General features: G+C 44.9%; 1 protein-coding gene and 1 pseudogene across 2 annotated transcripts in view; both read right to left on the bottom strand.

The window, feature by feature from the left end:
* Positions 1–16,412, bottom strand: part of DMXL2 (Dmx like 2) — a 2,078,996-nt gene that overhangs the window by 997,910 nt on the left and 1,064,674 nt on the right. For both annotated transcript variants that reach the window (XM_086958287.1, XM_086958289.1), the window contains exons 26-27: positions 8,696–8,772; positions 5,506–5,636 (exon numbers count right to left, since the gene is read on the bottom strand). In XM_086958287.1, coding sequence (XP_086814413.1) covers positions 5,506–5,636; positions 8,696–8,772 — 208 coding nt within the window. The remainder of the gene's footprint in view (positions 1–5,505; positions 5,637–8,695; positions 8,773–16,412) is intronic.
* LOC147733728 (uncharacterized) lies at positions 616–2,581 on the bottom strand (annotated as a pseudogene).

Below are 16,412 nucleotides of genomic sequence, written 5' to 3'. Positions count from 1 at the left end.
TTGCGGTACTTCTTCTATAGGGCCCTTCTGCAAGAGTGATTGGACTTCCTTTTGCAGCTCCTGACGATGTTGGTGGTGTCTGGGCACCGGGGGATGATCTGGTGGCATTTCCACAAACTCTAGGGTATGGCCTCTGCTTATTACGTCCAAAACCCATTTGTCCGATGTTATGGACCTCCAATTGTCGAAGTATTGAGACAGATAGTGGTCGTTTTCCGGGATCTGCTGTGTGGGGAGAGCCGGCCTGAAATCATTGTCGTGTGTTGGACTGTTGGTTCTTTCCTCTATTGGAAGACTTGCCCCTAGACTGCTGCTGGAAAGAGGAGTTGAAGGGTCTATACTGATTGCTTGTATTGTATTGCCTATATCCTTGTTGGTTATAAGGCTGATATCTGTTGGTCTGATATGAAGACCTCTGATTAGATTGACCCCTTGCGCCTCTTTTACGAAAGGACTGGAACCGTCCTTGCTGAAGAGATCCCAGTGCTCTAGCTGTATCTGTGTCGGACTTGATACCCTGTAGCGCTTCGTCTACGTGCTTTCCAAAAAGATTTTCGCCATCGAATGGCATGTCAACAATCTTTGCTTGCACCTCTGGACGAAAGGACGTTGCCTTTAGCCAACCCTGTCTCCGAAGAGAAACTGCTCCTGCCATCTGTCTGATCGCCATAGAGGAAACATCCATGGCGATGTCAATAGATTCTGATGCCGACTTTGCCCCGTCGCGGAGGATAGCCGCTGCCTCTTCTTTCTTGTCCTCCGGTAATGCAGACAGAATGGGTGCCAAATCCGACCAGATTTGCCTGGTAAAACGGCTAATAAGGGCCATAGCATTGGCTGCTTTAATCGTAGAGGCTGCCATGACCACAAACCTCTTCCCGGCTCCATCCATCCTCCGTCCTTCTTTGTCTGGCGGCACCAATGAAGTAGCAACTGGATTCTTTGAATTTCTCTGCGCCGCCTGCGTCACCACCGACTCCGGTCTCGGGTGTCCTATTAGGCAGGCCGCAGCAGACTCTGGTGCTCTATATTTCTTTTCGATTCTAGGAACCGAAACCGCGATGGAAGCCGGTGTCTTCATAATTTTTAGGCCCTCTTCCCAAATGTGAGGAATAATCGGGATTGAACGGGCAGATTTCCTGGCGTCGTCCTTGAAATCATATAAGAAACATTCTGTTTCTTTAACTTCCATTTACAAATCAAACCTCTTAGCTGCTTTTTCCATAATGTCATGGAATCCTCCAATATCCTGAGGAGGAGAAGTGGTTGGCGGCGGAGTAGGTGAAGGGACCGACGGCAAAATGTACTCATTCCACTCTTGTCCCGTAGAATCTTGAATAAGTTCACCCTCCTCAGGTTGATCATCATCATCCGAATCCGTTAGATCATCCCTGATTGTTATCACTGGTGGTGACTTCACAACCTGCTCATGAGGAGTAGATTGGGTCTTCGGAGGTTGCGTTGCAGCCACCGGCGTAGATGACGGAGGCGCATTTGCTTCTGGAAAACGGCGATAATAGTCGTTAATCATGAACCTCAGGTCAGAGACCAGAGAAACAGGTATGGAGACTGACTCCTCTCGCGATTCCTCTTGTGACTCTTCTTGTTGCTCGTCATCCTCATTATAGTTACATGTTTCCTGGAAAGATTCATATCTTGTAGGTTGAGCTCTCTCCTTGAACGAAAACACCTCTTCTTCATCTGTGTCCTGACTCTTTATTCTAAGTTGTGAAGGGCTGTAGGCCGCTCCCGACGACTCCTCTCCTTCTGAATCCTGTTCCAGCAAAGTAGAAGGTGGTAGGGGCGAAATCTGCATCCACGACCTGAATTCTGCAGATTTGCCTATGGTCGCCGAACCCCTCGACGACTGAAATGAGCTCAAAGTCTTCGACTGTGGCGATTTAAATGCCTTTGCCGTTGAAATTACAGTCTGCGACGACGGTGTCGTCGTCGACATAGCCATCGTCAACGGGACCGTCGTCGACGTCTTCGTCGCTGATCCCTTAGTCATCGACGATTTCTTCATCGACGGGATGGTCAAACTCGTCGACGTAGTAGTCGTCGACGCTGCCTTAGTTCCTGTCGTCGACGGAGCTTCCGTTGTCGAAACAGTCGTCGTCGACGGTGAGGTCGTCGACGGGGCTGAAGACTTTACCACAGATTTCGCAGCAGAAACCAGGGAACTGGTCGACGGAGCAGACCCTGCCGCTTTCTGACCTGACGGCTTCTTGAGGGGAGTAAGAGGGAGAGATGACGCCATTTTTTCCTTAGATTTAACCTTCTTAGGCTCCACCCTTTCCTCAGAATGTGAGGTCTTTCTCTTTTTAGGTGTTATGTTAGAAGATTCCTCCCCAGAATCGGAGTCTGATGCGGCCTTCTTTTTTTGAAGCCACAACAGCAAACGAGCCTCTCTGTCCCTCAGTGTTTTAGCAGAGAAAGTTCTACAATATTTACAATCCTTGGCAACATGCTTAGGATGAAGGCAATACAAGCAGTCCTTGTGAGGATCTTCAGAGAAATGTCTAGCCTTTCCACAGGATCTGCAAGGTCTGAAAAGCCTCTTTTTAGAGCTTTCAGCCATTATGAGAGAAGTTGGGTACACACAATACCTTAATCCAGATGAAAAGACAGTTGAAATAAAAGGTCAATAGTTCACTCAGGAACAGCAAACTGAGCAGAGCTCAGGGAGACTCCTTTCTCACACGAAGGCGGTTGGAAATCTGAGGCAGGAAGCTTCTGCTGGGGAGTGTGAGGGCAGGGCAGCAATGCTGATTGGCTGACTTTTGGACCAAACAATGAGGAGGTCTGATTACCAAATACAACAGTCCCTATGGGCTTTTCTATGCAGTTTTCTTCTCTATGATACTGCTTTGGTCATTCTGTTACCGTGAGACTCCCACCATGACGACGGGGAAGATACAAGCATGTGAATCTATGAAAAATGTAATACTGGAGAAAAGAAAGAATCCGGTGTGATATAAGAAAGAGAGCAAAACCGGCTGCCAGGAAGGGAGGTGGGGGAGAAGACATCCCACCAGAAACATCGTGGAGAAACCTGTTGTAGGAAAGTGCTCAGATAAATCAAATATTTTTCTATAGATACTTCTTGTGAGATTTCAGGATCGGAATGTGAAAGTAGTCAAGTAGTCATCCTGTAAATCAATAGGCAACATTCAGTCATCTGTTTCCGGCACAAGCAGAACTTGATCAAGGGACTGACCATGAGGTCTAGGATCGGATGGAGTCCACCATCCTTTTTGGGGTTCAAGAAGTAACAGAAGTAACATTCCTGACCCAGTTCTTGCTCTGAGACCAACTCCATCGTGCACTTTTTTCATGCAAGGATATGGCCTCTTGGTGAAGAATACTTAAAATAGTCTTGTGGTAGAATAATAAATTAGAGAGGGATGGCGGGTGGAGTCTGTTGAATGGGAAGGGCATAAGCCCTTTCCACAATCTGTAGGACCCAAAGGTCTGAAGTGACATTTCCCCACATTTGTAGAAGAGTATAATCACACTACAACTATTAGTTTGTGAATCAACAAGTCAGAACTAGGGCTACGTCCTTGTTGTGGCTGAGGAAGAAGAGGATGAGGAGTGAGGCAAAGTAAAGCATGCAATCTTCCTTTGCCACATCCTCAACATTGTCGTAAGAGAGTGTTCACCATTACATGGATGTGTCTAGACAACAAGCATCCTTTAGTCCTTTAAAGTCGGGGTTAATGAGGCCCTGTTCGGATGTATCACCAGAAGGATCGTCATCATTTGGGTCATCCTCCACAAAGAAGTATCTTTGTTGTTTAACACATTTTTGAGCTTTTCTTCTAGGAATGGTGTGAACTAAGGCACTGATAATCTATTGGTATTCAACGTCTAAGGAGATGACACTGGAATGCACAACGGTGGAGGACTCGACTTTTGCTTTGGAGTCAGCAACACTGGCATCGAGGTTGTAGGTGACCAAGATAATTGAGGCAGAGGCTAGAATGGTGCAAAAGGCACCTGTTGACAGGGTGCTTGAAATCCACCCAATGAATAGACCATCTGTCCCACAGGGACCACAGGTGCACCAGTGAAGACCATTACTTAGTTAAAAAGATGTAACATTGCATTCAGAAAACAGAGAAGAATCCATCCCATTTTGAGGAAACTCTAGGTATGGATGGCCAAACTGCGGGCTTAAAGCAGATGCCACAGATGGAACATTTCCTGGAGCCGGGTTCAGGGGAGCCGTTGGCACCGGGTCTGCTGGTTTCACTGGTGCGGATACGCATGCAGGACTCTGACGTTCTTCCACTTGCTCTTCTTCTTCTCTGGCCTGACTTTGATCTGAGGTAAGTGAAGCTGGGGCGGTGGAGACTTGCTTATTGAAGATTTTCTTCAGGATTCATGTCTCCTCTTCTTCTTGTGCTTTCTTTTTGAAGACTTAGAAAAGTGAGGCAAAAGATACTTGGTCCTTTGCCGAAATTTGCTTCAATCAAGTGGCTTATCTCATGCTCGAGCCATAAACATTTTGGCTTCACGGTCCTTGATTGCCTTAGGATCCATCTTCTGACAAGTGTCCCAAGCACCGATGTTGTGGTCGGATCCAGTGCACAATAGACAGATGGAGTGAGTATCAGTGATGGAAATCTAACCATTGCAGTCTCTACTCTGCTTCAATACCAACCATTTAGGCAGCAAACGTTTGATGAAAACTGAATTTAAAAGGAATAAATCTTAAATAAATAATTAAGTAGCAATTGTCTCCTGATGAGAGTTGAAGAGTTATGCAGTGTGTCAACGGTGCATGAAAAAGTAACTGACATCACATCTAAGGGGGTACTTTAAGACTCCAGTGACGTAAAGTGGTGTAGAGTATGTAGCAGAGGTGGATCGGGTTCACCCTACTGCGTAGGAGAGCTATTGAAAAGTTTCCAGAACCAGACGGGCACTTGGGATATTCTAAAGGGGAGGAATCTGCGGCTAGATGTATTCAGCAGAAATCAAGTGACTGGAGACTTTAGAGAGTGGAGATGGACATTTATTTCACTGCAATTTAATGAGTTTTCAGCCTTTTGCCTTGGGATTTTCTTTTTTGCACTGCTTTGTCTCTGGTCCGATGGTGTCCTGGGGGTAGGTGTTCGAAGAGCCACAGAAAGCTGGGAGTTTGTCAGGACCATAGGCAGCAGTGCCATTGGTAATGGCTTTATGAATGATGCAGCTGATTTTGAAGATAACGCAGTTGGCAAAGGAATCAGAGGAGTTCCAGCATGATGGCGGTCATCTGGTCTATTGCTTTAGACCCTTAATGACAGGCTTGTATTAGAGTTAGGTGCATGCTGCTCTTTCGGTTTACTGTATGGACATTACAACGGCAATACCAAAAACCTCATATCAATTGTCCTGTAACCACCATCACCAAGATAACCAATTATATTCTGGTTACATATGAGGAGAATAAACAAGGAATAAACAATAAAAAAGTGAAATAATATTGGATGTCTTTAGATTACTTTTCCTCACCAGGCCACGAGGCAGGAGGTGAATTTGGTGTTGCATGTTCTTCGATACTTTCTGTCCGTAATCTGCGGCGTTCACTCAAAAGAAGACCCTGATAAGTCATTCCAGTGAACTGATTTGTTTCTGTCTGATTGCTAAAAAGAAAAAGAAAAAAGTGTTTTAGGACTATTTCTAAAATCAGAAGATAGCATAATCTGTAACCATATCATCCCAATAGGTGTAACAACCATCTTACAATGCTGCTTTTGCTTGAAAAATTACTAAGCACCATTGGTTAGAGAAATGGCATTTGTAAGAAGGAGTGACAAAATATTTTCATGAAAATGTTGAATAAACTGAATTCACATACTATATAGGGGAATAAAGTCATAATTTTGCACCGGACGGTTTGTCTTATTCCCTGTTTGGGATAGCCTTCAGCTTTCTTCGACTGTATAGTTTTCCATGAATGGCAATAAGGACAGTATCAGACAATTTGATTTGTGGCCCTGTGACCAGTCAAAAACACTCAAACTTCAAGAAGGTTATGTGGAATTTCCAAAAATCAGATTATTTGGCCGTCAATCTGAGCCAATTTGGGCTGACAATCATGAGAAGCAGGGATTTCCACCTTTTCCTTTCAGTTGAATAAAAGAGCCATGATTTCCCTAGCAATAGGGATGCTTCTTCCGGTATGCACTGTAAGAATGTAGATTACAACTGCACAGATCACAAGGAGCATTGCAGGGAAACACGCTGTAGATTCCATATCACCCAGTATAAGTAAACCACAAATCAGTGCTCTTTTACAATACGCGGAGTGGTTTTCCGATGTACAGTATGCAAACAAAACTAACCCCTGTGCACTTTATATTATTACTTACATCATAGTGGTTATAAAAAATAATATTCAATTTCTTTCTTAATCATGGCTAGAACCATATTACAAGATCTATATTACATCTTAATAAATAGCAAGTCAAATATGGTAGCTATTAGAAAACATGCACTTATAGGGCCAATAATTTACGGTAGCTGGTTGAAAAGCTTTTGAGAATTGAGAACCAAGTAAAGTACTAACTATACTTTAAAGGTATGAAGTCTTACCTTCAATTATACAATACATTCAGTGTTTCTATATAGCTCCAATATTAAGGATAGACTCATCCATGCTACCCTCTGGACAGTCAAGTATCATTGAGAGTAATGAAATCCAATTGCAGTGTGCCAGAATTGTGGCCCAGGGACATAAGCGGCAATCAACACTAGCCCTACCAAATGTCGCCTAGTAAAATGGGTGTGGGGTGTTTTGTTTGATTATAGATTCCGTATGAATTTCCAGATTCATGCCCTTATATAGGTATAATTCACATTGCATACAAATCCAGTCCTTATTTATGCATAGCCCATGCTACCCAAATACAGGCATGGCTACTTACAACCGTTCATCTACGTCACAACGACTTCTTGGAAAACAAGACTTTAAAGCCGTTAGGGATTTCCCCTTGCTTGAATATTGATTTCTCCAATAACTCATTTATTATGCATGAACATCTATTCCTTAGGGGTTCATTCATGATATTCATATGCCCGACTTTTACGTCAATACTGGCATTCCTAAACACCTTCAAGTTATAAATATACCTTCACTTACTTTGGCAAAGCACGGTGTGATTCGGTGCAATTTGACTACCTACTTGCACGACGCAGCTCGCTACAGCAAGTGCCGAAGGAAGCCAACTCCCCAGCTGATGCACGGACTAGAAGCGGTCATCCTCCTGCCGAGAATCAAGCTCCAGTGTTTCTGACTCCCCTTGCGGGGTGTTGGGAAATAGAGTCCTAGGAAAGAGATACCAACCACTCTCGTTCTAAGGTATGGAGCTGATTAGAACCTAGAGAAACCTTTGGCAATTCTTGGCAAAACTAAACCTATGCTAAATCAGCACCTACTTCTTCCCTTGTACTAGACCTAAGTTAGGTACACTGGGGTAGGCGTATTTTAGAAACACCAGTTGAGTATTTTAGCCTGTGTTATTTATGTATGTATTTTTATATATGTCATAGCAACAGACAATGCTATTACAGTATTATTTTATATTACTGTTTGCGCTGTACGCATTATACTTTGCATTCTGTCTAACGATTGTAGCAGTTCATATCTCTTGCATGAGAAAGAAGACTGTTCAATAAACCCTCCTTATTGAAATGCCTGTCTCTCTATTTCTGTGCAGATCTGTAGAAACGAAGCATGCACGATTGACTGAGTGAAATAGTTATCTATTATTTCTGCGACTCTGAAGACATTATTCCGACTCATAGGGAAACAAAGTTGTCATGTTTATGCAGTTGTCAGACTAATCCCTTCTTGTTTATTTGAGAAAGTTTCAGTGACCTCTGAGTTAGCTAGCACAAACAATTAAGTTTAATGTACTCGATAGAGACATAGTGACCTCAGTCCTATGTCAAATCTATAATGTATAGTATTCCAATGCGCAGAGCCTATTGGGAATATAGGAACTACACTACAGGGGGTCGCATAATAAGAAAATCCTGTAGAACTTTAACTGCACTGCCACAAAAGCTATTGGGTCCAATTCTCAAAACCACTATCAATTTACTCCTGAAGGCTTTTATCTATGTTGCTAGTACATTTTCATTATTTGGGGAACTCGCAAAGAATTCCAGGAATACACCTGGAAAGCTATTTTTTTAAACCTGGAATTAAGTTGGGTAACATGAGAACTCTGGCTGCCAGAAATATCAACCTTAGTCAAGCTGAATGAAATTATATTCGTTCTTAGGGAAATGAGAAGGCATCTTCCCATGAATACTGAGTCACTCGTCAAAAACTTCTAATTGAAATTTCCACTCACTGAAAATTGCATCAGCAGAAACATACGGTGTGTCGCACCCTCCATTGTTATCTTACTCCTCTCTTAATTGAACCCTAGCTTTTTATATTCAAGTTGCATTTTGATCAAGTCTAGTTGTAATTCATGAAGTTCATTGGGTGAGGTATGTAATTTCATAACAGAAATAACTTATTCTGTTTAGATTATTTGTCGAGAAGAAGCCCAAATAAAAAGAGGAGAGTGTATGTTTAGAGTTGAAAGTATACTTGCATTACATCACAATTTTAAAAAGTCACACCAGTTAAACAAACTTAGATTGATATGTTCTCTTACCAAGGTCTTAATAAATATTGAGTTATTACCTATAGCTGTGGCTGTCACACAAGGCTTGATAAATCGAAGCTGAAAGAGAAGCTGCTAATGAATGAAGCGTAGCAACCTAAAAGTTAAAAAAAACAGAGACAGTGAGGTTTAGGACTTACGATAAATGGCAAAAAAAAGGCAGCTTGCTACTACCCTGGTTTTTAGTTAATATTGCAAACAACATGTTATGGTACTATTCACAAGCTAGTTAAGTTAAACAAATAATCACTAAGTATAAAAAGATTTGTGCTAATTGCTACTAGAAAAAAGTAACAAGCATTTGCAATGCAATAGGTCTCGCCTTTACGTGAGTTTAAGCTATTGGCATTGTAAATGACAATGCCTTTAATTTAAGTTTTTATAAAACAAAAATAATAGGCGTTGTCATTTACAATGCCAATAGCTTAAACTCGCGTAAATGCGAGACCTATTGCATTGCACATGCTTGTTTTGCTATGTGATTCGCTAATCAGGGCCACTTTTATTTTGTTGTCTGGGCCGGCTTTCTCTCCCAGTCCGACACTTAAGGTCTACCTTTGACATTCTTCGCAATATGGAAAAACTCCTTTGAAGGACCAGTATTTATTACATTTTGGAAAACGGTAAAGTGCAGTTCTGCACTTAAACTACTTGTAGGTGCTGCTAACCAGGAATTAGACCGTAACAATCAATTTACGAGAAAACAGTCTGAAGAGACAGTCCTAGGGGCCTTTTATTCAACATTACTTCTGACTAGGGTTACTTACTATTAATCGTCCTCTACACGAACTACTCATCTCAGCAATCATTCTCATGAACTGTTCCCTCCTCCCCTTTTTAACAATCCCACCTACGTCTGTTTAGTCTATCACAAACAGACTGTGGTAAATTTATGGAAGGGTGTCTTTTGAGAAGACAAAACTGATCCCAACAAACAAACCCATCAAATTAACAGCTAACCTCAGGTTCAGGAGTAGTGTGCTACTCAGCATAAGTACTTTTTTGCCTCGTTAGGGGTAGTAGGAAGTATAAAAATGCAATATGAATACGCGAAACATTGCAACTGTAGCTCAGCAGTGAGAGACCACTGCAAATATGTGTGCATAACCTGCAGGGGAAACACGGAGACTTACGAAAAAAGTGCCTTGTATTCTTGAGAAAATATATAGTTATGTTCTTTGAGCGTCTTATTTGGTAGAGCTGCCTGCTTTGCTAAACCCTCCGAATGAAAGTGTCCGTGCACAGGAGTAGTAGGGGACGTACTTCATCAGCCAATCTCGTCTGTCACATTTGGAGGGGGTGATGTGCCCCCTTAACTAACAAAAGTGCAATTTAGATTGAGAGCTGCATTATCCAGTGATTGAACATGCCCGGAAGGAGGTGGAGGGGAGGCCCCTCCCTAACCAGTAACTTGCACAGGGCGGTGTTTGAATGACCTCATCCTGTAGCTTTCGGCACTTCCGCCTTTGTTCTGGATGAAAACTCTACAAACTCTATGGCAGTGCGGTGTTTATGATGTTGGTGGCTAATATCATTAGATGGCATCTCGTTGCATAGCGTCTCTTACTGGTGTGGTGCGCGATGATAAGTTCCCCAAAGCTGCTCTCATTAAGCGGTACAGTTAGAATAGATGCCGAATGATTTTAAATAAACCCATGCTGATGTGAAAATTACGTAACGTAACTAACTAATCAACGTAGACTGACTAAAGTAAAATGACCGTGGGCGCCTTAATATTTAACAGCATGATAGGACTCTATTTAAGAATAAGCATTTGAAATGCAATAGGACTCGCATTCACTCTAAACCTATTGCATTGCAAACAGGAGTGCGGGTGGGCAGGGGGCGAGAAAGCACGCACAACAGCAGTGCGGGCAGGGGGGGGGCGAGAAGGCACAGACTGCGGGAAGGGGGTGATGGCACAGGAAGAAAATAGTGCTCACAATGTAAATAAAACATACTGTGCAACACTCAAAGTAAAGGGGCCAGTAGCTATGGAAGGATACAAATGACGACATGTTTGTCATAAGAAGGGACTGACAAGTTTATAAACCAATCAGAAGGCAGCATTTAGGAACGACAAAGACACAAGTCAATGATAAAGATGGGCGGGAGAGTGGGCGAGACTTCCCTCACGTAGTCAACTACCACAGATCAACTGAAGAGCAGAGCTTAGGAGCTGGCTCAGGGCTCGACCTAAAAAGTTACTTTCCTTTGGCAACATGGATTTTAATGGATGCTGGTTATTCTCTAAAGATTCTCTATCTTCCTCCAGGATTGGACTACAGACGTTGCCTCGGAAATAGGGACCAGCAGGTTTTTTAAATATAAGGGACTAAGATGAGCAGTGACGGAGAATGTTCAAATTAACACTATTTCCAGAACAAGCAACATTACAAAAAGTGGATTTTCAAGCATTGTTTTTAAATGAATACAAGTTATTCACCAGACTGTATGTTATGCAACGACACACCAACAATGACCAACAATATGAAAGGAGGTCCAAGAATATTTCAGCTAAAAAGAATAGTTTAGGTGAATTAAAGATGACCAACCTTTTTACATTAGAATCAGAACTGAGAAAATTCAGATTTTAAAACGTATACAGTTAGGGTCAAATTGCCACACTTAAAAAAAGGATTGATTCCTCTTGTGCAAGCTGCCGAAGCATATATACTATTATGAATCCCTATAGTATTCAAAAAATTTGCTCAGACACTGCCATTCCTTAGAGGTCCTGTCTTAAAAGGTGAATCGCAGTATACCCATGAGGCATTGATCTTTTTTCGAAATGTAATTTCTCAAAGAAATTTTATTCACCACTTTTGTTTTAACAAGGTAAAACATAATCCTTGCAGTTTGCAAAAATGTCCTGGGAGTGGAGTTGTTCTGATACACAGCACTTTTATTGTAGGAAAGTGCTTCTTTTGGCATGGTTGCCCCCTACTTTTTGCCTGATGTTGATGCTCTTTTGACTAAGTGTTCCCTGGGTTCCTGCCAACCAGGTACCCAGGGAATATGTTCTTTCCCTAAAATTGTACTGTGGCACACCCAATTTGTAACTCTCTGGACACATGTAAGTCCCTTGTAAACCATACCATGGGTACCAAGGTCCTTGTGACCAGTGAAGTCCACTAAAGGCTGCAGCACATATTGTGCCACCCTTACAGGTCCTGTACCCTGAAAAACACACACTGCCATTGCAGGCTGCGTGTTTTGGTGCAGAACAAAACAAAGAGTCGACATGGCACACATCCCTGTGTGTCATGCCTACAACCTACTGCCTATGGCATAGGTCGGTCGCCCCTCTAGATGGGTGCACAATGCACTATGCCACTGATGAGAGTACAGGTGCATGAGCCCTGTAACCTTACATTCTCTAAGTCCATTCTTAGACTTTGTAAGTGCAGTAAAGCCATAAACTACAACTACAAACTGGGAAGTTTGATATCGAAATTCTCAGCACATTAAACCCACACTGATGCCAATGTGGGATTTAATGCAAAATGCACACCAAGGGCATCTTAGAGATGCCCCTGAAAAACAACCTGACTCTAGTGTCCTGGCAGACTGGCTGCTCGCTAGCTGCCACCCCAGACACATTTCTGGACCCCTGGGTTGAGAGCCTCCAGCTCTCGAGGTCCTGAAACAAAGCCCAACCTGGGCAGAGGTGCCAAGCCTCCTCCCCCAGGATGGGCAGGGTCCACCAAGGGAAAGCTTCAAAGGCTTGCAGCCCTTGTGAGCTGACCCATCCATTTGCTGCTCCCAGCAATTGGACCCCACCAATTCTGAACCCTACTTTAGGCAGGAGAATCGGCGGGAAAACCAAGATAGGAGGAGAGGTGTGCCCAACTTTCCCAACCCAATCCCTCATGTGGGGGAGGTAAGGCGTAGCACAACTTTCAGTCCCTACAATCTTGAAGATGGGGAGACCCAGCCCACCAGAGTGGGGCTTACGCCCCCTCCCCATGGAGGGTGGCATATTATGGGGTGTACCCACCCCAAGGAATGGACCCATTGGTCCCAACCTGTACCTACCTGAAACACCCCTAAATTTAGTATTTAGGTGCAACCCCGAACCTTGCTTCCCTCAGACAAGAAGAAAGAAGAAGGACTGAAGAGCTGTGCTGAAGGAAGGAGGATAACACCAACTGACTTGGCACCAGCCCTACCGGCCAGTCCTGACCTCAACCTGCTCCAGTGGAATCCCGGTGTGTCTTGCAGACAGCAGCCCCCCCCCCCCCCCCCAAGAATCCAGAGGACCTGCCCTACCTTCCCTAACAAGAACGTGTCTCCCGTGAGCAACGGATTTGCTCACCAACAGACTTCGGCCAAATCCGCAAGAATGCACCAACTTGCACCCGATGCCCATAGCCCGCGTTTGAGTGGCCCAACACCACGAGGAAGTCTCCTTGGCGATCCGGACCTGGGATCTGGTGATCCCTGACCTACCTCAAGTCTTCCGACAACAGCTTCAGCCCCTGTCTGGAGGATTCCTCTGACCGCGACCGGAGTCAGCAAGGTAAACCTGACGCCAAGAGACACTCCTGCACCCGATAACCCATGGCCTTAGGTGGTACAAACAACGGTGTCCAAGCATCCCAACTTACCTCTCCAACTGGTGGTTGCCTCCAGAAGATCTTCGTGCCTGAGCCTGCAGAGTTTGTTCTGACCGGAGCTTTGCAATTGGAATCAACAGGGCTCCCGACGTTGATCCAACACCCTGCACCCAGCTGCCCCTGTGCTTCTGTGGGTGCACCTTGTGGATTTCCCCTTGCCCTGAGCTAAACCCTAGGAGCTTTGCTCCCACAACAAAGTGGCGTGCCTGTAAGCATCCACCAACTGGAGGCCCTCTATCACCCATTGGATAACACCGGCCTTCAGCACTTTGTACCTGGCGACCCTAGTGCCGCTGAGGGTGCTCTTGGGGTGCATCCTTGAACTAGGGGAAGTCTGTTTCTAATCCCAGAAACCCAACTCCCACAACCAAGTACTTACTTTTAAACCAATAACTTCAGTTCCTCCCATAGGATTGCACTACTGCTTTTTTGTAAAAAAGTTATTAGTTTGGAGCTGGAAATTATAGGACAACCTAAGAAACTGCGTATTGACATAATTGACTTACTTGCCTTTTATCCAGGAAATGTCCCAGTGTGATATCTAGGCATACCACACTCAGTAGAAATAGTAATCTGAAAAGTATTCTAAAAGGTAATCATGAAGTAATTGCAAAGTAACTTAAAAGTAATTTCAACTGTTTCAAAACATTTTACCTACCTGTAACAAAGCCAACTGCATCCAACTGTCTTTTACCAGAAAAGTACTATTTTACTTACCTGCACCAAGTCTGGGTTGGTTCTAAAGCACAAGTTACTTACATTCGGTAACAATATATCTGTAAGAAACATTAGTAGTGATAGATTCCTTACCTTAGAATTACCCCCAGGCGTCAGACTGGATCCGGAAAGTTTTCGTCAGAAGTACCCCTGCGCGTTGGTAGGCGTCGTTGTGCGGCTCCGTGTGCGTCGTTGGTGGTGGGATGACGTCGCTGGAGCTACTTAGATGCGCACTGACATCAGTTCTGAACACAACTTTCCGTGCCAGGAACGCAGAGACTGACCACTGGTGCCATTAAACTAGGGACCTGAAAGTGATGACCATAACCCTAGAAATCAGTTCTCAGAACGGGGAGGATGGGCGGTAAGGAATCTATCACTACTAACATTTCTTACAGATACATCGTTACCTAAGGTAAGTAACTTGTGCATCTAAAAGAAACAAGTAGTGATAGATCCCTTACCTTAGAATAGATACCCCAGCAATACCAACCCCGGAGGTGTGTCTGCAAACCAAGATCACACCAGAAAGTCCTGGAGAACAGAACAGCCAAAAAAGATGTCTCTCCGGACTTGGCTGTCCAGGCAGTAATGCTTAGTAAACATGTGCAGTGAGGCACACGTAGCTGCCTGACAGATGTCATGCAAGGGAACTCCCCATCCCAGAGCAGTAGTGGCTGCCGTCGCCCTGGTAGAATGGGCGCGCAATCCCCGGTAGAATGGGCGCGCAGCCCCACCAAAGGCTCTTTTTTAGCCAAGGAGTAAAAAGTCTTTATGCACAGTACGACCAACCGAGAGATGGTCCGCTTGTCTACCGCCTGACCTTTCTTGGCACCCACATAGCCAACAAAGAGATGGTCATCCACCCGGAACTGTAGTGTGCCATTCAGGTAGTATGAGAGCTCACATTTTGGGTCCAGACAGGGGAGCCACTCCTCCTCTTCTGATGGATGCGGAGGCGGAAATAAGGCTGGCAAAGTGATTGTCTGCCCAATGTGAAAGGCAGTGACAACGTTTGGCAGAAAAGATGGGCGAGTAGTTAGAACAATTTTGTCCAGGTGAACAGAGAGAAAAGGAGGTTTAGAAGAAAGAGCCTGGAGCTCACTCACTCACTCTTCTGGCAGAGGTGATGGCAACCAGGAAAGCAGTCTTTAGAGTGAGAAGACGAAGAGGACAGTTGTGAAGTGGCTCAAAAGGACCATACATCAGATAAGTCAAGTCTCACTTAGGCATCACGAAGGGGACAGGAGGGAACATGTGCGTGATGCCTTTCAACATCTACAACAGGGGACTTGAAAAGGGAAGGCTGATCTGGAAGCTGTAAAAAGGCTGAAATGGCCGAGAGATAGCCCTGGATTGTGCCCAGAGCAAAGCCCTGCTGGGCCAAAGATAGAAGAAAAAGAAGAACCTCTGAAAGAGGGGTAGAAAGGGGATCCACATCCTTTGCTGTGCACCATGCCACAAACTTATTCCACCAGCAGGCGTATACCGCCTGGCTGCCGAGATAACATTACAGACTTCGGGGGGCAGGTCGAAAGACGTCAACTGCCGCCGCTCCACGCAAGAAGGTGGAGGCTGGACAGGTTCGGGCGGAGAACCTTCCCCAGCTGATGCAACAGAAGATCCTCCCGAAGAGGCAGGTGGAGAGGGCGATCGATCGACATACCGAGTGGCTCGGTATACCATACTCTTCGAGCTCAGTCCGGAGCCACAAGGATAACTTGGGCCCGTTTGCGTTTGATCTTCTTCAGCCCTCGGGGCAGAAGTGGTATCGGCGGAAAGGCAACTCCACTTGCGACAAAAAGCGTCACCTAGCGAGTGCCGCCTTGGAAATTCCAACGTGCAGAACTGATGACATTGAGCGTTCTCTTCAGTGGCGAATAGATCTAACCAAGGCTCTCCCCGCCGCTGAAAGAGACCTTGCGCCACGTCCGTGTGCAGACACCATTCGTGATCCATCATGCACCAACAGCTGAGTTTTTCCGCCCTGGCGTTCAGAGAACCTGTCAGGTGTTGAACCACCAGGGAAATTCCCTGATGTTCCAGCCAAGTCCAGAGGTCCAGAGCCTCCTGACATAGGGTCCACAACCCCACCTCGCCCTGTTTGTTGTTGTTGTCTGCGAACACCTGCACTATTCTCCCCATGACAGAGGTAAGGAATGCCTTCAGCGCAAGTCGGATCGCCCGAAGCTCCAGAAGGTTGATATTGAGTCGGGACTCCGCCAGAGACCAGAGGCCTCTGATCTTCGCCTCTTCCATGAGGCCACCCCATCCCAGGAGGGACGCGTCCTTAACACTGTGTGCTCTGGTTGGGGAAGGGAGAGGGATCTGCCATTGACCCAATCTCGATTTGTGAGCCACCATTGCAATTGTCGTGCAGTGCCCTCCGAGATCTGGACGT

The sequence above is a fragment of the Lissotriton vulgaris genome, chromosome 2_1 (assembly GCF_964263255.1).
Source record: "Lissotriton vulgaris chromosome 2_1, aLisVul1.2, whole genome shotgun sequence".
NCBI classification, from domain to species: domain Eukaryota; kingdom Metazoa; phylum Chordata; class Amphibia; order Caudata; family Salamandridae; genus Lissotriton; species Lissotriton vulgaris.
This window is presented reverse-complemented; position numbering and strand designations above follow the sequence as displayed.